Below are 21,917 nucleotides of genomic sequence, written 5' to 3'. Positions count from 1 at the left end.
GCTACCCACAAACTAAATGAAGTGCTTGTAGGCATAACAAAAGTGCTCAATGTTGTGCAGTAGCTGCAAAGGGTACCAGAATATTATCATGCATAACACAGGTGGAATACCTAAATCATGCAGAATACATGGAAGGAAATATAGCATAGCTTTACTCCTGTATACATCTTTAGTAACAATACCATCCACACCTTGAATAGGGAGTAATTTGTGGAGTACGTTGTGGAACTAGAAAAGGCGCAGAGAAGTTCCCCCAAATTAATAAATGGGATGAAAGGTATGATTTACAAGAAAAACTATCCAGATTTGGATCGTTTACTTTAGAAAAAAGGTGTCTCAGAGGGAATATGATTACTAAGTACAAATATATCTAAGTTCAATACACTTAGTTCAAGGAACTTTCAGGGACAGTACAAATGACACAGGGTCATCCCCTGAGGGTAGAGGAGAGGATATTTCACCAGCAGCAAAGGAAAAGAAGCCTGGAGCCCCTCAGTAATGGGGCACCTGACCGCAGGGACTAGGCTCCCTCTCTTCCCTCCCGGTTCACGTGCTGCTTCCCCTCTGCCCTCCAGCTTGGCTGGATTGCATGCTGTTTCCCCTCCCCTTCCCCAGTGTCACGGGGGGCGGAGCTAAGGGGATTCAAAGGGGCGCAGGGGAGGGCAGTCTGGTCCCTGAAAAGAAGTTCAAATGGCTGCTGTGCAGGAGCTGTGGGACAGGCTGCAAACAGAGGCTGGATGGTTTCAGAAACAGCTTGGAGGTCTGCTGCAGGAGGTGGGGAAGGGGATGCAGAGGGTGAGTGTGAAAGTCTGCTGGATAGGCTACAAACAGAGTCTCTTTTAAAAGGGGCTGGATGGCAACAGCTTGCAGGAGGTGGTGAGGCTGGAGTTTACACTCGGAAGGGTGGCCTCACACTTGGGTTTGCATAGGTGTGGGGGGCCCCACTTGAGCCTGCATAGGTGTGGGGGGGGCACTTGAGCCCCTCACTGGGGTGGGTAAAACTATATTTGTGTCCCTACAGTGTTGGTGTGCCCCCACAGGGGTGGGAGGACCAACAGGAGGAGGGGGGGGGGCTTCATGGGAGCCCCCATGGGGTTTGTGGGCTCCCCTTTTTAGGGGGCTCACCACACTTAAGTCCCTGCGGGGGCTGTGGTAGTTCCCCATCAAATCCACATTGGTTGGGAGCCCCACAGGGGTGGGGAAGCTATTTGAGCCCCTGTGGGAGTGGGAGGAGCTACATGTGACCATTGGGGTGGGGAACCTCTCTTGAGCCCTCACTGAGGGGGGGGGGGGGCTATACTTGTTCCCCTAGGGGGTTGGTGTGCTCCCACAGGGGTGGAAGGACCCACAGAAGGTAATGGGGTGGGGCCTACATGGGAACCCCCACTGGGTTTGGGAGGCAGCCCCACTTTAGCACCTGTGTGTTGCTGCTATTGTAAAAGCGGTGCTGGAAGCCTTCGGTTTTCACTTGTTAGCAGAGGGAAAAAGGAAAGCTATGGACAGGGGAGTACGTGGAGATGTTATCCCTACTACACAGGTATAGGGAAGCGCTGAACTGTGGGATTGGTTAATTTCTAGTGCTGGTATTAAGTGTACAATTAGAACCAGGATGAGTGCTGTGCTGTATATACTAGCATGGGTGGCTGAACTTTGTGTGTTCAGTGGGTTAATTTCTTTTAAGTGTGTGGTAATTGAAAGCCTGTAACTTTATTTTCTCTCCGTGCGGAAGCGTAGGTCTTAGAAAAAAATTAGTTTCAAGCGCTCACGGAGCGCAGGGCCGGTCACGTGAGCGGTTCGCCCAGCTCCGTGACGTCACTGGCCCGCCCCCCGACATGCCCCCAGATGGCGCGCTAACCAAGGCCAGGGAAAGCACCTGCTTTCCCTCAGCCTCAGCGCGCCGCCGCACGGCTGCTGCAACTCTGGACGCAGCCTTGCACGCCTGGTTGGTGTGTCTCTCTATTTAAATCAGAGGTTTGTGGTGAATCCTGAGCTTGGGTTCCCTGATCTGTGTGACTGTGGTTGATTTCACGTGCTGGCTGTATTAAACGTGGAAGTGGAGCCAGATGGAAAGTGCTGGGTATACTAGCAGGGGTGGCTGAACGTGGGGATTGTACAAGGGGTTAATTTCTTTTAAAATATGTGGTATTATCCAGAGGGATCTTCTGTGAATGATGGTATCAACAAGGAGCTTTGCTCGGTGGGTTATGCATTTTGTTCAGGCTGCAGCATTATTGGACCGGTACGGGCAGGGCGCGCTTCTGGCGAAGGCAAAAATAAATAAATCGGCATTTAGGTTACTATCAATACACCTCCAGTGCTTTCACCTACTGGGATGCAAGTTTGGTGACCAGAATTTGTGGCTTCTACTTGAAACTTTCAGCACTTTCTTGGAATGGGTAGTCCGGAAAAGAATGCAGGCGGTTGGAGTAATACACTATTTAGACAATTTTGTTCATATTTATTTATTTATAAAATGTTTTGCCAGGAAGTAATGCATTGGGAGTTGCCACTCGTTTTGAGTATGTCCTGGGCATGGAGTTAAGATGACAAATGGTACATGGTTGCATGGGTGAACAGGGTATACATTGTGTGTGGGACATTGCATGCACAGTATGGTTTGACAGTTGGAGATGGTAGATATTGTATGCGTATGGAACAGTTGGAAACTGGAGGGAGGTGTAAGACAGCTTTGGTTTTGAGGGAACTTGGACTGGTGGTGGCTGTGGAAGTCTCTGGTAGGTTGTTCCAGTTTTGGGCTGCATGGTGGGAGAAGGAGCGGTTGGATACTTTACTGAACCTTGGGACCATGAGCAGTCTTTTGGAGTCAGATCTCAGATAAGTGCTACATGTGGTAGGGGTGAGGAGCTTGTTCAGATAGACGGGTAGCTTGCCCAGAAATTATTTGAAGGCAAGAAAGGAAGGATTCATTTTGCACCTAGACTCAAGTGATGACTAATCTAGTTCTTTGAGCATTTCGCAGTGGTGTGTGTTGTAGTTGCATAGGTCCAGGGAAGTCAGATTTGTGCGCCAGATGGTTGTCAAGAGTTTTTAGCAGGGGCATGTGAGTTCGGCGTTCCTTTGGCGGTGGAAAAATGGAGGGCCCCACTACCGTTCTGTTTTTAGGAATCTAAATTGATTCGGTTCTTATGGAACATAGGTTGCCTGAGGAGAAGCTGAAGGCTTTAAGAGGTTCCATGGAGACATTTATGTCTCTCAAAAAATATGAAGTTTTCAGGCCTTAATGAGACACCTGTTTTTGCAGTCAGAATTATGCCAGTGGGGAGGGTATTTTCTAAATGGCTAGCGGCTGCTATGACCGGGGTGAGAGGTCCACATCATTTTGTAAGGGTAACAGCGGAGATCCAGAGGGATTTGAGAGTGTGGTTGGAGTTCTTGCAATGCTACAATGGGAGGACACTGCGGAGGGGTTGGCCTACATCCAACAACAAGTTCCAGCTTTTTACGACTGCAGCAGTGGGATTCGGAGCGTATTTTGAGGGGTCTTGGTGTGCGGAACGGTGGCCGCTATCTTGGGTGGAGTAGCAGTTAATTAAAAAAAAAAAAAGACGTTCCTAGAATTTTTTCTTTAGTAACGGCGATAGGACTTTGGGTCGCACAGGTGGCTAAGTGGAATGTAGTATTCTGGAATGACAATATGGGGGTGGTTGGGGCAGTTAATAATTTGGGTCTCGTTCCTGTCCCATCCCGTTCCCCCCCCCCCCCCCCAGTGGTGGCTTTATTGCGTAACTTTGTTCTAACTTGCCTGGAGTTAAAAATAGCCTTTAGGGCTATGCATGTACCTGGGGTGGCTAATGTAGTGCTGTCTTTTTATCCCAAATGTAGTTAGCAGAGTTCAGGAGGTTGGCACCAGAGGTGGATCCAGTTGGCCGGTGGAGTTGTGGTAGTTGGTGACGGTCCAGTGATGGACTTGGTGCTGGCTTCAGTGGCACCTGGTCTTTGCCTCCAGACGTTTGGATAATCGGGAATTATTTTATTCATTGGGCAAAGAAGCATGTAGGTTCACGGCCATACGGGTGGAATTTGGGCATGAGCAGGAAACAGGGAAACGTGTTCTGGTGGGGCAGGCAAGATGAGATGGCATCAGCTGTTGCCAGAACCTCTGGTACTGGCAAAGGACAGGAGGCCTGCCAAAAATGTTGATTATTCACGTGGGGGGGTAACATCATTAGACTACTGTAGCGCAGATTCAGGTGTGTTGCGGAACGGTCCAGGTGGTGTGGTCAGATATAGTCCACAGGAGGGCATGGTAGGGGGCGCTGCGAGCTGAGGCGGTGGAGCGCACAAGGGAAAATCAATAAGGCAGTTGGGAAATTGACATTGCAGGTAGGAGGCTGGGTGATGAGGCATCTTGAATTCGAGTCAGTGACATAGAGGTAGTATTTGGGAAGGAGAGTCCCTGCTCCGAAGAGCTTACAATGTAATTAGTTGATGGGAGGAACGTATGTAGACAATAGGAGGCCGTTCTGGTGGGTGCGTCTGCAAGGGGCAAGTAAGGGCAGTGACCGTGTAGAATGTACTACCCATGAAGGCTGTGATGACAGATACAGTAGATAACTTTAAAAGGAAATAAACAGACATATGCCAAATTATATAAACATAGAAAGAGCATTGAGAGAAATCTAATTGCCATTACTGGGGCCAGGAAGGATTGTTTTTCCCCTTATGGCAACATTTCCACTGGGTCATTTTGTTTGCCTTCGTCTTAATCAATCGAGCTATAGTATACGTATAGGATAACTATCTTGCTCACTTAGAATTAAGCAAAACTAATCTACTATGTTACTACGTAGCTTGAAATGTATAGATTTTTAACACATTTACTGTAGATATGTCCACAATATGATGTCCACAATATGTGGTCCTCATTTGGTTACTAAAACTTACTATTAGGGAATGAAGGAGTAGCTTAGTGTTCACCATACTGTCTTTGAAGCTCTTCTTGTGTCAGCTCTCTTTCTGCCCCTGCGCATGTCAGTTTACTTCCTTGTGCCTCAGCACCAAAATTAGATTGTAAGCTCTAAAACCGAGAATCATTGTGGAAAACTACATGTATATCTCTGTATAGTGGTATGTTAGGAGACATAGGCCCAAATCCACAAGGCTTCGTTATTGACTTAATGAGGAATTAACTTAACATATGAGTAAATGCTAATGGAATCTTCAACGCTCATTAATGTAGTGTTAAGTGCTATTTTCATCAGTAACAAACCCTTGTGTTGCTATAGCAGACGTTAGTGCTAATGATAAGCAAAAGAGGCGGTCCCTCTAACAACACATATCCAGAGCTGTGTTCTAGTTACAGTATCTCAGAGATTTAATGTTATGTTAGTTAGGTAATTGCTAAACTTGGTGCTACTCACATCCAGGTAAATAGGTCTTTCACAGGGTATGGATAAGTGTATGACCACAGTTAGGTATGATTTAACTGTCATATATTGTTATTTACATGGTTCTTTTCCTCTCCTGTCTTCTCTGTGTTAACTTTAATTAAACACCTATTCAGGGTTTTGATTGGAGGAGCACCCCCTTTAGGTACGACAGGCTTACCGCCATGTTATCTAAAGCTAATGCAAGGCAGTACTACAGTAACTTCACATGGTGTTAAGCCTATGCTAATGAGATCACTAACGGACGTTGTTTTTGCATAGATTTAGCTTTGTGGATTTGGGTTAAACTCAGGGGGATATAATGTTTGTTACTGATTTTGATAACATGACGTTATGATCCCGGACTTGCTGTAACTGAGCTTTGTAGATCTGGCACATGAGGGAGTAAGTACAGTAGATGGCACTGCTTGACCACCTTGGCTGGTAACTGTGGATGTGAGGCTGTAGCAATGAGCCAGGCTATAGAAATGTTTCCTTCAGAATGTGTATTTTTAGATTAGACTTAACGGTGGGAAGAGAAATTGCTTGGCATACTGTATACTGCGAGGGAGTTCCACAGATAGATAGTGGGGGGAAAAGGTTTAGGGTGAGAGAGCAGTATAGAAGGGGTAAAATGGAGACAGTTACGAGCAGAACACAGGAGACTGGTAGGGACATAACGAGAAATAAAAGCTTATGTGTAGGCAGGATCAGAGAAGAAGAGAGCCTTGAAGGTAACAAGGAGAACCTTGTAGGTGATCCAGAATTTGAAGTCAGAAGGAATTTCAGGAGGAGCAGATCAGGGACTGTTCTGGGGAAAACGTTGAATGATTCTGCTGTAGCTGTTGAATTCTGGATAGATTGCAGATGAGAAAGTTGCGAGGCAGGGAGACCACTTTGTAAAAGTACTTAAACAAATCCCAAACTTCCCAAAACTAAAAATAATATGAACCCCAAGTATTCACACACTAAATTATATTAAAATAAATATGAACAACTAACTAAAAATCACTTTTAACAGCTCTTTAGTGGGAGCTGGTTTTACACACAATGCAAGTGTGGACAGCAAAGGGCAAGTCTGTGGTATGAGTAGAAGCAGAGATACATTTATTTTTAAGCCTCAGCCTGATACAAATATCTGGTTGATCATTTAGACCAACCAGAACAGGAAAGGCTTAAAACTAAACTAAACGTAAACCAGAAATCAGTGCTTCTGTAACATAAAATCAAACAGTGCAATATAATAGGAGGCATCGTTTAAATAAAACTGGATGGGGGGATACCGAGCAGAGCACCCCATTTATGGCCCACTGGGAGGCAAATGCAGGTACCTGTGGCCACAGTGTGGGTAAACTCTGCTCGGACACGGGCGCACACCGGCACCCGGAACAGGGCCTGACAGTCAATGGAAGCCTCACCAGCCAAACGCTCCTTCCTGGACTTGTATATAGCAGCTTGGCTAATACCAGGAGCAGGTTGGTGAGTTGGTCCCTGGCCCTATTGTTCCGGGATACTGGACGCCCAAAAATAAATGTATGAGGACAGAAATGCAGCCAGAACTGCAGGAGGAGGCCCCTCAGGAGTGACAAGAGGGGCTGCAGTCTGGCGCATGAAAAATAAATGTGGAACATGGACTCCCTTGCTCTGCAGAATGGGCATGCTCCTGGGGAGTCTGTGAAATGGGTAAGGTACTCTACCTTGCTCAATGTACCATGGAGTATTCTCCAACTCAGATCCACAGTGGGGCGGGGAACCAACCACTTAGTAATAGGTTACAATATTCCAGACAAAAGAGGCTAAGAGCATGAGTTAGAGTGTTAGCAATAGATTGACAGAGGAAAGACTGATCTTGGTAAAGTTACAAAGGAAGAAGAGATGTTTTAGCCAGAGCATAAATGGGAATGGAGAAGGAAAGGAAAGAGTCAAATGTCATACCTAGGCTACATGCTGTAGTGATAGGATCGATTGTGGTTCAATTTACTGTTATGGGGGCAAAAAGGATACTAGGTCAGGTTTTGGAACAAATATAGGGAACTCAATGTTAGACAAATGTGACCCTTTGTTTCAATAGACAAAACAACTTGTTTTGAAGAACTGCACTCATTTTGCTCCAGAATTGCATCACAGTATGTACCAGACTTGTTAATCCAGTTGCTTACATGAGTAATTTTTAAGCAAGAAATCTAACGTCACCTCAGACCTGGCCGATTCTTTGGCGATGACTGAAAGGAGAATAGTGACACACAGAGGTGCACAATTCGATACATAGTTACATCTTATTAAAATCTGTGCACCGTGTCACTCCTTCCTAACTCCTCCCTTTGACACTTTTGACAAACTGATGCATAGTCCTCGACACATTGATGCATAGAGGCGCAACACAAACATTGTGCTATTTGCTCCAATTTTGTTCCAGAACTGCCTTAGTGCCACATTTAGACCAAATTTAGTTTGAGTTTGTGGAGATCCATCCTATAGATGTAGCTGATGTAGCAGAACTATTTGTGTCTGGCACTGGGGCAAGCTGTGTGACCGTGGCTGCCCTGGTACCAGAGGATTACTGCTGGAGGATTCAATCCAGAAGCAATGCCCCCCCCCCCCCCCCCCCTGCTAACCCCGCTCCACAGCGATGTCTCAGTAGCACTATTTCTGGAGACAATAAGTCCTGCTACATCTGTAGGTTCCAATGTGGCAATTTGGAACTAGCCAATGGCTATTCCTGACACAGTAACTGGCTACTTCAGTGAGTCCTCTTCAGAAAGTAAACCTCATTTTTAACAAATGATACGTCGTAGTTTCATTTATCAAAAGTTAACAAATTGAGATGCATTGCTTCTTTATACTGTAGGACCACTCCTAAGGACCATTTATTTATTTGTAAATAGGTTTGAAGCAGGAGTTCTCTGGAGCCGAACAGCGATAATGTCAGGTCGGGGGACCCCCTTCTTCTTGAGATACTTTCCTCTATATGGGGTGCCGGTATCTCTGTTTTTTTAAATGTCCCAATTCACGTAGGCCAATAGGAAGCTGCAAGGAATGACATCACCGCTTCCTATTGGGCCGCAGAATGTGGGAGCTTTAAAGATGCCATTTTCATGCGGTTCTGGAGACCCTTGCTTCAAACCCACTGTATTTTATTTCAAATAAATGGTCCCTAGGAGTGTCTCTTTAACATGAACTGCCCAAAACATATCACAAACAAAGTCACTTATATTAACCAATTATGTGTCCTGGCAGAAAAAGGAAACTTATTATAACCACTAAATACTGTACTTACTACTAGGTCCCAGGAAAGAAATTGCCTTTTTCATAGAAGTGACTATGGATTTGGAATTCTTAACAGACGTTGCCTGCACACCTGCAGAGTCTTGATCTCCTTCCAGCGTCGGATTTTCCCATTGCACTTCATTTTTTTTCTTTCTTGTCCAATGTGACAAATCCTGTGGTCCCGGAGTTGTCTGCTCCTCCTTGTCAGATTCCAATTCGTCCTCCTCAATGGGATGCAGTCTACGAACTGAAGCATAACAGCCAATGACCGCTTCTGAGAGCTCCATGGCTTGCACAGTCCTCTGATGCTATGATACTTGCATTATATATGCACTATGAGGGAAATAAATACTTGATTTAAAATAAAAACATGACATCAAATCATACTATATTTTGAAATGTAGAACACAAAGGGGGATATTCTAGTAACTGCGAGATTGTCATTGCCAAACCATGCAGTTTGACGTTATCATAAGAAGCGGATTAAAACTAGACAAATATCCGTATTCTGTATTGTAAATCTCATGGTTTAAACCGTGTCTATAAAAAGAGACAAACCGCACGGTTTAACAGCCAAAACGCCCAGATTGTATTTACTTTTGAAGCGGAATAACCTGAGGTGGTGCTAACTCCATCCCCCGTCTGACTTCTGGGTTTTGCTGACACATGCTTTTTTGCTGAGAGAGCAAAAAACCCACTGCACACTCACAGCGCACACTGCACACTCACAGCGCACACTGCACACTCACAGCGCACACTGCACACTCACAGCACTCACAGCACACACTGCACACTCACAGCGCACACTGCACACACTCACAGCGCACACTGCACACACTCACAGCGCACACTGCACACACTCACAGCGCACACTGCACACACTCACAGCGCACACTGCACACACTCACAGCGCACACTGCACACACTCACAGCGCACACTGCACACACTCACAGCGCACACTGCACACACTCACAGCGCACACTGCACACACTCACAGCGCACACTGCACACACTCACAGCGCACACTGCACACACTCACAGCGCACACTGCACACACTCACAGCGCACACTGCACACACTCACAGCGCACACTGCACACACTCACAGCGCACACTGCACACACTCACAGCGCACACTGCACACACTCACAGCGCACACTGCACACACTCACTGCGCGCACTCACAGCACACTGCGCGCACTCACAGCACACTGCGCACACTCACAGCTCAGCGCACGCGCACACACTGCGCACGCGCACACACTGCGCACGCGCACACACTACACACGCGCACACAGTCAAATACACACACAGAGACACACTGTCTTTTTAAGGGAGCTTGCTCTCGCAAGACGGAAGCAGGAAGCAGAGACAGGAAGAAGAGCTGCCAGATGCCGGGTAAGTGCTGTGTGCTGTTGCCGCTGCCCCACCGGGTCTGGGAACGCTGGGAGAGTTCTCAGCTTTCCCCCTCCGGCGGACACAGTACCACCACAAAAAAAATGTAAAAAAAAAATAATATTTCGGCGGCCATTTTTTTTGGTGGCCCCCGATGACCGCGCTATAACGGGGTTAAGCTGTACATGCAAAAACAATGGCTGTTCCATATCTCCTTAGCATGGGGTTTAACGTCACGTTATTGTATTATAACATTGCATTATCTGCCAGTGACGGGACGTTAGGTTGTCTTTGCAGTCTCCAATTCAGACCTTAAATAGGTGTTTGACTTAAATTGAGAAAGAGAGACGAAGGAAATAACACTCTATTAATTAAATCATACCTAACTGTGGCGTCACACCTCGGGTAGGCAACTCCAGTCCTCAAGAGCCACCAACAGGTCAGGTTTTCAGGCTATCCCTGCTTCAACACGGGCTCAATTGAAGACTGAGCCACTGATTGAACCCCCTGTGCTGAAACAGGAATATCCTGAAAACCTGACCTGTTGGCTAGTCACCCCTGTGTTAGACCCATCCAGACCCCATAAAAGGCTTACCGTATATCACTGTTAATGTCAGTAACGCCAAGTTTAGATGTGACTAACATACTGTAACATTAAGTCACTGCTTTAACATTAATGCACTTTAGTGGATATGCGTTGTTAGGGTCATGTCTAATGTGTATCATTTGCATGTCATTATTACTACTGTGCATTATAGTTAAAGCAATGCTCTGTATTGGCGAAAACACGACTTAACGTTACGTTGACATCCTTTGAAGATACGTGCTTAGGGTAAGTTACAGTATGATCTGGGCCTTCCAGTTGTTTTCTTAGTAAGTGATATAGTGTAGAAAAAAAATATCTACAAGAAGTGAAATACAAACTTCCAACAAATGAAAGAATATAAAAAGTTAACAAAGGTAAAATGCAACACTAATGTTTGAATAAAATATATACTGTATGTTAGATTCAAAGTAAGAGTGGCTGCAGTGTGAGGACTTTTATCTGTATGTATGCAAAACACATGAAGTGTACAAGTCCATATATCACTGGTGGTACAGTAGGTGGGTGGAATGTCAGCTTTGTGGCTCTGCAACTACATGTTCTGGTGACACTGTGTAGAACGTTTATCACGTACAGAAAATGTGGTTTAAACAAGTGCATAGATTCATTCTAAGAATTTCTTTGGCCACATGAGGTGGGGGGGGAAGGGGAGGTCGTACACATACAGTACTATTTCTGTGGTTTAACAAAAATAAAAAGACTCAATTATTAACCATAAAGAACCTAGAATTATGTCTGAATAAAGTGTATATGAATGAAAATTAGAATACATACTATAACATTGCAATGGGAATTAAATCAATATAATTAAAAATTTTCCAATCCAAACTAGTTCTTAAAAGGTAGATGTTTTTTCATCAATCTGGTTTAGGGCCAATTGCACCAAATCTGTGTAAAACACTGCATTCTAAGTATAGCCAGGACTGGTTTCTGGCTACCAGTCTGCCCCTCTCCTGGCAATTGGCCCTGGTAAGGACAGGCTGCCAGGAGTTATCATGGGTTTTCCCCACCCACAGTAGCTTCCGTGAATCACAGGGGAGGCGGTGGGACTAGGCCTGTGTGTGTCCAATCAGTGACTCAGACCTGGTACTGTAACGCGTAGCGCACTACAAACGAAGCGCGACCGCGGTGCTGAGGTAGGGAATTGAGAAACGCCAACCCACAGCCACACGGGCGCGTCTAGGATATAGATTGGTCGTGCAAGCCGGATCAGGGTTAGAGAGTGCAGAGTAGTCGTATATACTTGCCAGGTCAGGATTGGAGAATAGTGGATCGTTTGGGTACTTTGCCAAGGTCAGGAGCGGAGAGAAGCGGAGTACAAGAAACTAGCTGGGTTCAGGCAACAAAGGGTTAATCAGGCAGACAAGGCAAAATAAGTTATCAGGAACAGAATGCAGCAAGGCACGGCGTCACACTGACTATGCTCAGCAAAGGTAAGCTGGAAGTGCAGGGTATATATAGAAGGAGGCTCCAATAGCAAGCAGGGGTGGAACCAGGAAGTGAATCGTCATAGGCTGCTGGTACATACAGGTGCGTCCAATGATGCAGCCGATCAGGTAGGAGGTTGCTTGCAGCCTGCACATGTCACAGGGTTCAGAGGGTGGGACTTGGAGTGTGTGATACTCGCACGCCGGTTCCTTGAGACATCAGAGCGGGGGCGGAGCCTGGAACGCGCGTCACTGCCATACTGGTGTTGTTTACCAACAGAGCGGGGACGGAGCCTACCGCGCGCATCAGCAGAGAGACTAGACGAGCACCCACGACGTACAGCCAGGTGAGGGATGCTGGAACAGTGAATCCTCACAGGTACCTACTTCCCTTGTACTTAAGGAGCTGCAATACCAAATTTAGTCAGTGCCTCTACCTGCTTGAGAGAGGCTGGTCTACCCACAACAATTCTGCAGGGGTCTGAGAAACTGTATTCCCTCCCCTAGGGGAGTGGACGGGAGACTATTCCCCTTTCTCCACCAGGGAGTAAGGAACTGCTTCAGGGCCCCTTGGCCTGGAGTGGAGGTCCAGGGTACATCCTGAGGGTGAAACCCCAAGAAGAACTGTCTGAGGCTGTGTATGATGATCATATGCAGTGTAACCACATAAAGTGATCCTGTTCAAATATATCTTTCTGCCTGAGACTACAATCTATCAGGGGGAGGGGAAAGAAGTTTTCTTGCAAGGATTGTCTCCACATCCCAGGGCCTGCAAGAGATGGAGAGTTACTACCCCAGAAGCCTGTCCGGTTCTCCCCTACAACAACGCGGAAAGCTCTGATCTACTGTGAGCCAGTAGGTATGCACCACACCACACCGTGTAATGGGGGGGAAAACACTGTTATATTTGGAGGCGCTGCTGAGATCATCAGGACAGGCTTTCAGTGAAGCAGAACTGGAAGATATGAGGTATGATTCCAGTGAGAGAGCCAGAGAAGGAGGAAGGCTAGGTGTCGTGTCCGGGGGACACCGGCATACCATAACCGGGGCTCAACTTCCCCGTCAGGGAGCTACAGCATGTGCTGACCTTAAGGGCAAACTGTGCTGAAGCAGAGGGCTATTGCTGTTCGGATTCACCCCGTGGTCTGATGTTGCTCAGGGTGTCTAGAGGGATCTCGTTGCCAGGAGCCTGGATTACCTGAAGGAGACTGGGGGGTCAGAGTCAGACAGGGTGGCGTAAGGTACTGCTAGGGGGGGTTCCTGGACATACTCGGGTGCCTGAACCTTTGCTTGAAAGAGCCACCACAGTGCTACTAGCTGTTGAGTCACAGGGTACTCAAACTGGACTGTAATCGTGTGCAGTGTACCACAGAAAGAGTTTTGCCTAGCCTGGGGTATATTAATGTTCCACTGGTCAGAGACTACCATGTGCTGCAGATGTACCAGGAGATTGGGCCCCCTGCAAAATCGTAAGGGTCGCACTGAATCCCTTTATTTCAACTAAAATGGCGGCTTCTCTGCAAGGGAGTGCACCTCGTCGACTGTGTGATCTAAAATTGCGGTTCCTTCCGAACTGGGAGGTCGCGTGGAAAGTTTGCAGAAAGTTGCAAGCTTTCCTTTGCCAAGCCTATGTGGGGCTCGGCGCGAAAGCAAGAGCCGCGCGCAAATACTTTGTGACTGGCTCAGAGCGGAGCCGAAGTCACGCCTTGCTGCTGTGTGCCCCTAGTCTAAACTCCACCAGAGGGACGGGGCACAGTGAGCACCAATCGGAGAGCTTTATCTACACTGAGGGAGGAGCTGGATGTGAGCTGCCGCACCCTCAGTTCCTCGGAGCTGGTGAACAAGACAGAGCCCTTCTAACAGTGCTGCTGTTCAAATTTGCCTTAACCAAATACAGAATGGCTGAGTGTCACCTAACCACATATCAACTCCCAGGAGGCTTCCTGGTGGTGGAGATGGCAGGCCAAGAGTTACAGAAGTGCCTGTGCTCGAAGTGCAGAGGACCCGGAGGTGAGCCGAGTACTACGGCTCGCTGCCAGCAGTGCGGGACTTATTATCTATGGCCAGCAGTACCTTTGCTTGCCCTCGGTGCACTGACTGAAGGCCCTATGGCTATGCTGATCGAGGTGGAAGTCCTCGACGCTACAACCACCAAGGGCCCGTGCACCCTAACAGACATTCCAGGCGGTACGTGCACCCTGGTTTCGGAGGCTAGAACCCAAAGACCCCAAGGTGCGGTGACAGGCCTAGGAGAGACCAGAGCATATCCCCTGGTGGCATCGGAGCCGAATGGCTTCAGACCAATTGCCACCAGTGCAGGTGAAGTGCTGCAGAACCTCTTCCCGAAAGAGCCGTCCCTATCCCCCTCATAGGCCTGGGACACAGTAGTTGGAAGCTCGCTGAGGCGCGCTCCTGCTCTGCCTCGCCTGCTGAAAATGCTGCTTTTTCCTGTCCTTGCAGGTGAGGCAGTGAGCGCGCTCAGGGGGCGGGGCAGAGACAGAGCAGAGGCGTGCCAGGAGGCGGAGCGGGAGGTGGGGCTAGTCCCCCGCTCCCATTGGATGGGAGCTGTCACTTTACCGCTCCTCCGCTTCCCCGAGCGGCAAATTTTAAACCTGCCTGTCTCGGCAAAGTTTCTGAGCCTCCGCACGCATCAGCGCGCATGCGGAGGGAGAAACTATAGCCGCGCTGATGACAGATGCAGGGGCTTTGTGCATCTGCTCAGCGTGGCTCAGCCTGCCTCAGCGACGCTTAAACTCACTATGTCCCAGGCCATAGCAGAAGAACCAGAGACGGTCAGGGAGCTGGAACCCTTCCAAGGGCCATCCGTGGAGTCCCCGTTTTTATCCAGGCAGAGTGGTGGTCGGACGTCTGTGGTGCTTCGCTTACTGGTGTGTACCCCTACTGACTGGGCTACGGATGACAACGGTACCGGGGACCTCGAGCAAGGGTGCCGTCTGGTCCCGATGACAGCGATGGTGCGACCTGAGCGGCGGAGGAGCGTATCATTCATGGTGGTTCCCAGCAGCCTGGTCGGCAAATCAGCATCCCGATCAGAGAATACCAGGGTTCCAGTGGTGAGAGTCCACCTATTTACACTCAGCAGGAAACGACGGAGACTTCCGGTGCAGGGTTGCAGGATGACTGCGATCTCTACACAGAGGAGGACGACGACATGCTCATCCAAAGACCGGATGCCTACGCACTTCCAGTGCGGGACATCAATCTCTATCCAGATTCCTTGAGACCAGCTGATGTAAACAGAGGCGCCCGCCGGGGCGAACGAGGAACGGATGATTCCTGCTCCGGTGAGTTCCGTTTCCACCAGCCCTGGAGTGGGACGTTTTATTGACTCTATGTGAGCACGCACGTAACACAAGCCGGCTGCGGCGAGTACTAGGACACTTACCCAGAACACTTGGCTGCATGCCCTGACCCTCTGAGCCAAAAGCCAAAGCCAGACGCGGAGCCTCACACAGTCAGTAGAGCACTGGCATCTAGTCCAGTTGGGCGTCAAACCAAGGACTCGGACCGAGACTTTAAGGCCTCAACTCCCGGGTCTATTACACTCCGCACTGCCCTTTCTCACCCCCTGAGTCCTGGAGCTCTGCTAGGTGGGCTCGAAATCAGCACTTTATGTTCAGCAACCAGGGGGTAGGGAGATTGAGTCTGAGTATAGTTTGGATGAGGAACTAGGGGAATCCTCTACTAGGACCTTCAGGTTTAGGGAAGATATTCCTCACAGGGTCCCTGTTCGGCGTGTCAGGATGCAGAATTAGGATAGTGATGGGGAGGAGAATGATATTTCGGGAATATCCTCAGATGAGTCTTCAGAGTATGACTCTCCCAGACAGGTGGTTTCTATGCTTAGAGTAATACCTAGGTGTGGGTGCTTGGTGTGTTACATGGAGTATTGTTATGAACAAGCTTTAGATAAGGTTGAGTATGTTTTCGAAAGACCACCCTAAGAGGTTTTTTTTTTTTTTTTAACTGTGCCAGATAGTACTGGGGCACTTGTTAACATACCAGACCCGGAGCATTACTACTGAGTAATTAGGTTCTCCATGTTGGGAGGGCCCCGGGTTTTTCATGGAATACTGTGATGTAATCAAAGTTATATGCACTGTAATACAGAAAAGTAGGTGTCTTTTACATTGTGATTCTCATACTGTTATTGATTCTCCTGTTCTGTTTAGGATATGCATCTGAAGGATGGTACGCGCAAATTTCGGTCACAGTGAGGACATGGGAGTTTCCACCAGAGGGACAGTGGAGCCAGGACTGGTTCTTGGCTACCAGTCTGCTCTCCCTGGCAGTAAACCCTGGTAAGAGCAGGCCTGCCAGTACCTATCATGGGTTTTCCCCACTCCCAGCAGTGCCCTTGAGTGACAGGGGAGGAGGTGGAACCAGGCCTGGGTTCACCCAATCCTGGGTCAGACATGGTGCCGTCCTCCTTGCTGTACTTAAAGTTATTGCCACCCAAATTTTGTCAGTGCCTCTCCCCAATTGAGAGAGGCAGGTCACACACAGGTTGCCTGAATACTGGCCTTTCCTGTTCCTCTTCACCTAGGGGGAGAGTGAGTGTGAAACTTTCCCCTGATCCTGATAGAGGATCAAGGAAGAGCAAGGACTGCTGCAGGGCTCTTGACCCATAGTGCAGGTCCAGGGACCATCCTACAGCTGGATGTCAACCCAGATTGCATTGGGCAGTTGCCTGCCGTGACTGCCTTGAGCTGAACAGAATAAACCATTATTCTACCTCCTGCCTGGTGTTTGATATTTCTGGGGAAGGAGAGGGGATTGTGTTTTATCATAGGAGATCGCCTCCATACATCTGGAGCCTGCGGCAGATGGAGGCGCTGTACCACTAGAAATCTATGTCGGGTATGTACCCCAGAAGCTTGCCCTGTGTCCCCACAAACATTGGCGGACGACTCAGCCCTCCTGCTTACCAACAGGTAGCATGCACCACACATGCTGTAATGGCAGAATCTCCCATCGGGTGGGGGAAACACTGTTACAGTTGTAAATGGAGTACCTTGGGGATCGGCACTGGGACCCCTGCTTTTTAACTTGTTTATTAATGACCTTGAGGTTGGCATAGAGAGCAAAGTCTCCATCTTTGCTGAAGACACTAAATTGTGTAAGGTAGTAAAATCAGAACAGAATGTCATTTCTCTCCAGAAGTACTTGGATAGACAGGAAACTTGCGCAGGTAAATGGCAGATGGCATACAAACTGGCATATAACGTTTAATCCAGATAAATGTAAGGTTATCTGCTTCCCAACAGACAGGCCTCGGTATGGGCGTCACGTAACCCGGGACAGTTAAACGTGCAGGAGATACTGGCACGCCATACTGGAGATACTGGCACGCCATACTGGAGATACTGGCACGCCATACTGGAGATACTGGCACGCCATACTGGAGCCTGTAACTCGGGAAGCAGAAGGTCCCCGATGCTGAAATTAATGTGGTTCAGCTCCGTAAACCCCCTGCTTCAAAACTACGTAATTAAAATAAAACACTGCGATCGCCTGTTAGAAATGCACAGAGAGAAGTACCGCTTCTGTCTGCTGTCACTACGCAGCTCTTCCAGACTGATGAGTTACCCGGTAGGATTAACACAGCGGGTATCCCATTAAGAAGCAGGGACCCCCGCTGTGTTAATCCTGATGGGCAATTCCCCCCTACTCTGCACTTGGCTGTGTTCACTCCACATTTGGTCCGTGGTATACCAGCAGGGCAGGGTGGAGATAAAGCTGGCTACATCTGTATGACTTTTTTTCAGCCTCATCTACTATGTAACTATGTAATTTTTTCTCTACTTTTGCCCTACATTTGTAGCCGGGAGACTGCCTCAGTCACTTCAACATACTGTAGGGGTGCTTATCTAGTTACGTCTACAGGCTGCAAAACTGGTGCAAAAATCAGCATTAATTTAATATATTTGTATTTAATATTACATATCAGATGTAGTTTTTTTTTTGCTGCCAACAAACTTGTATAAATTGCCACCAAAGTGATATCTCACGTCTATTTGGCACTAGGAATTATAACCTCCTATTTCAAGGAATAATATTATTACCATTAGACCAATTCTTCTACATAAATACGTTTAGGCCAAACAAATACATGTACTGTAATCATCACCCATCCGTCATGCATTCATTTTAAGTTAGTAGCATTTGTAATAGAATTTTATACAACGGTATAGTGTAATTCAAATGTTCCATCATTGCAGTTTTTTTATGCCAGAAGTTCTCAACTCCAGTCCTCAAAGACCCCCCCCCAACTGTTCAGGTTTTAAGGATATCCCTGCTTTTGCACAGGTGGCTCAATCTCTGGCTCAGTCAAAGACCTGTTGGGGGGTGGGCTGGTCTTGAGGACTGGGGTTGAGAACCCCCTGTCTTACACTGTTCAATTTTTACAATAACTTCAAAATAACATTTTCTACAGATGCTGGAACTCGTTACAAATGTCACCACAAACTAAAAACAAATACAGGTAATGGAAACATTGACAAATATTAATCTTTCACACTCTCACCTTGCTAATGTTTTCTACATGTGGTTAGAGTGTAACTTTATTTAGTCAGCTGCCAGTATATTAAAAGTCCCAAGGATCAAAACAAATGATTGCGAATAGCAGAACATGTTTTTTAATTGTGATAAGAATTTTGCCAATCTTCTAAACGGTTTGTATGAAATGCATATATTGCCCTTCATCTTGTGCTGTGTTGAGTTCCAAACTAAGGCAGCGCAACCTTTTCATGCAAATCAGGCGAAATCTGCTGATTATTTTTTTGGTAAAGAATTTCGCCATCACGGCGGTGGCAATCTTTGCAACATTCCTTTCCAAGTATGTATGCAATGTATCTATATCTTTATTTATCTCACCCTCAAATACTTTCTGGGCAAGCTACCCAGCTACCTGAACAAGCTCCTCACCCCTACCACATGCAGTACCTATCACCTGAGATCAGACCCCAAAAGACTATTCATGGTCCCAAGACTCAACAAAGTATCCGGACGTTCCTCCTTCTCCTTCCGTGCACCCCAAAACTGGAACAACCTACCAGAGACTCTCATATCCACCACCAGCTTAAGTTCTTTCAAATCTAAGGCTGTCTCACACTTTAATCTGGTCTGTAACTGTTTCATACGCTCATAATATATATTTTCTCTAACTGTGCATGCAATGTCTTGTATATAATGTATACCTTGTTCATTTATGTAACTGTACTTGTAACCATGTATTATTTGTTTTACTCTGTGTCCAGGACATACTTGAAAACGAGAGGTAACTCTCAATGTATTACTTCCTGGTAAAATATTTTTATAAAAAAAAATATAGCGCCATTAATGTACATAGCGCTTTACAGCAGTAATACACGTGATAAGCATATTAATAACAAATAAATACAAATAACACATGAAGGGGAGAAGTGCTTAAGACTTAAAAGTGACATTTAGGAAAAAGGAGTCCCTGCCCCGAAGACCTTACAATCTAGTATTAAAAGTCAACGTGCATTGCAAATTCCAACACAAAAGCGAGTGGCATCAGGTGAAGGGGCTCTTTAAACGCAGCTATTTTGCAACATTATTGCAACAGTAGTGACAGTTTGTGGTAGTCAGGCAAAAATGTAACATTTTGAAGGGGTTTATTCTGTATACTATACATTTTGGCAGTGAGTGCAGTGGTATGTGTCTAATAAAATAAGTTCAAATTATCTGCTTTTAATGGTGCAATTTTGTAAAGAAAAAGTTTGGGAAAGATTAAAAAAAAAAACCCTATTCAATATGCTCTGAAACCTCTTCCATGTGTCGGAGAAAAGATTAGCTGCATTCAAATCAGTGGCACTCAAATCTGCTCCAACACAGGGAAGCTGCTTCAGAGCATACTGAATAAAGACCAGAGTCCAAAAGTCAACTGCTTATTCGCTGTACAACAGAAAGGAAGGCAAGAGTAAAGTGACATTTACATTCTTACATTAAAAGCGCCATTAAATATAATTATTACAATTAAGTGAAATTAGTGTATTTGTTGTTCAATTTTTGGGCTGAAATTCAGTAAATGTTTTTCAATTCCAATTTACAGAACATAACCTCACACCTGATAACTCACTGGAATGCTGTGACTTCTGTGTTAAATAGAGCCACATAACCTGCAATGAGAAATAGTCGTGTTCCTTACCTTTCTGTGTGGAACCTGTTCTTTCTAATACTTTGGCAAACTTCACTCAGCTGCTTTGCTGTGTGCTGAACTGACTTCTCTGTGTGTACATCCCTTCCTGTGTGACCTCTTTACCTTTCCTGTTGACTGAACAAGCCAGAGCTGAGCTCTGTGCTAACAAAGAGTTGACCATTAACAGTTAGTTTGTCAAAACAGTTGTGTTAGTTGTTCACAGATACCGGTGTAGTGCGTCTGGAAGAAATGTTTTTTTTTTTTTTTAATAAAGAAGCATTTGATTTTTAGGAACAAAATGCCACATTACCATTACAAATGTGCAAAAGCATACTCTTCCTTTTCAAATAATGTCAGTTTCTCTATGCACATTTAGGCTGCTCTCTTGGTGGCGGCGCAGGCACACGCCACCGCGCGCACTCCTGCAGCCCCAGCGATCTGTGCACTTGGCTGCAGAAGATTGGGAAGGCGATGCGGGGGCGTGGTGGAGGCGTGGCGGACACGTCACGGAGCTGGTTTGCCCTCATTGGCTGAACCAGCTCAAGTGACGCTGACGTCACGCGACTGCAGCCTGAAAAGACAATTTTACTTGTCTTGCCAACCTGCAGCAGCATCGACGCGCAACATCACCGCCAGTAGTATGCTATCTTCAATAGAGAAGCATAGAGGAGTCCTAAACGTGCGCAAGCACGCACATGTAGTGACGCCCCCACCATGAGCGCGGCCTTAGGATGGCAAATGACTTCTAAAAGAAAATATAGGTGGACTCTCGATTGCCAATAGAGTAAGCAGTGCACTGTGGTTTTGAGTTCTCTGGTTGCTCATTTGCTAATGTATTCTTGGTACCTAAAGACGATTATATCTGACATGTGGACATTGTGTAATTAGACAGCAATCAGATTATAATAAAACTTTTCCTTAAATGTTCAGAATCAGGGGAAATTAGTATTTTCCTGATTCAACTTATGCTAACTTTAGACAACAGATACTTTATCCTATATTTGTATTTACAGTATTTTGATCCAGAGGAAGGCAAATAAAAAAAAAAACAGTGAAACATCATTGTTCCTGATTAAAAACTCTAAATGAGATATTAAGATAGTGGTACATTTGTAATACATAAGGGTTTATTCTTTGATTGCAGTTTGTGTAAACAGTTGGTTGATCGAATGGAAAAAGTGGCAACATCAGTTTTACATAAATCATGCAACAACAAGCAAAAATCTGTCAATGTGAGTCACTGATTTACATGTAATCACCATAATGCATTGTCAATCCTTTGTCTGTAAACCATATTAAGTGTGTGTGGGTGTGTGTACTAAAAAGTTATATTTCTGTGTGCTAAAAAAATCACGTCCACCTTGGTGTAAACCCAACAAATGCTCTTAAAAGTGTTAGCCCAGAATGAAGTTACTATATATAAACCCAGAAATATATTTGCCTCAGCAGGGATGTTTCATTATATAGGTATTATTTTCAGTCGGGCTATAATAAATAATACTAAACGAATAATTGACATTTACTAATACTAGTTTAAATGTACATTTAAAAAAAATACACACAATTCTGTTTTCATTAAAATTGTGCCCGTCAGGTATTTAACATGGAAATATACATCTTAAAATTATTTCAAACAATGGTGCATGATATGC

General features: G+C 46.2%; 1 protein-coding gene across 4 annotated transcripts in view; it reads right to left on the bottom strand.

Moving 5' to 3' along the window:
* The window catches only part of SH3TC1 (SH3 domain and tetratricopeptide repeats 1), a 67,937-nt gene extending 47,537 nt beyond the window's left edge, over window positions 1–20,400 (bottom strand). For all 4 annotated transcript variants that reach the window (XR_012787952.1, XM_075569948.1, XM_075569957.1 and 1 more), the window contains exons 1-2: window positions 20,275–20,400; window positions 8,665–8,987 (exon numbers count right to left, since the gene is read on the bottom strand). Coding sequence is in view for 3 of the 4 variants with exons in the window: in XM_075569948.1 (XP_075426063.1) it covers window positions 8,665–8,941 (277 nt within the window). In the remaining variant the exon portion in view is untranslated. The remainder of the gene's footprint in view (window positions 1–8,664; window positions 8,988–20,274) is intronic.
* Between the last annotated feature and the right edge of the window lie 1,517 nt (window positions 20,401–21,917).

Source organism: Ascaphus truei, chromosome 1 (genome assembly GCF_040206685.1).
Source record: "Ascaphus truei isolate aAscTru1 chromosome 1, aAscTru1.hap1, whole genome shotgun sequence".
NCBI lineage: Eukaryota > Metazoa > Chordata > Amphibia > Anura > Ascaphidae > Ascaphus > Ascaphus truei.
This window is presented reverse-complemented; position numbering and strand designations above follow the sequence as displayed.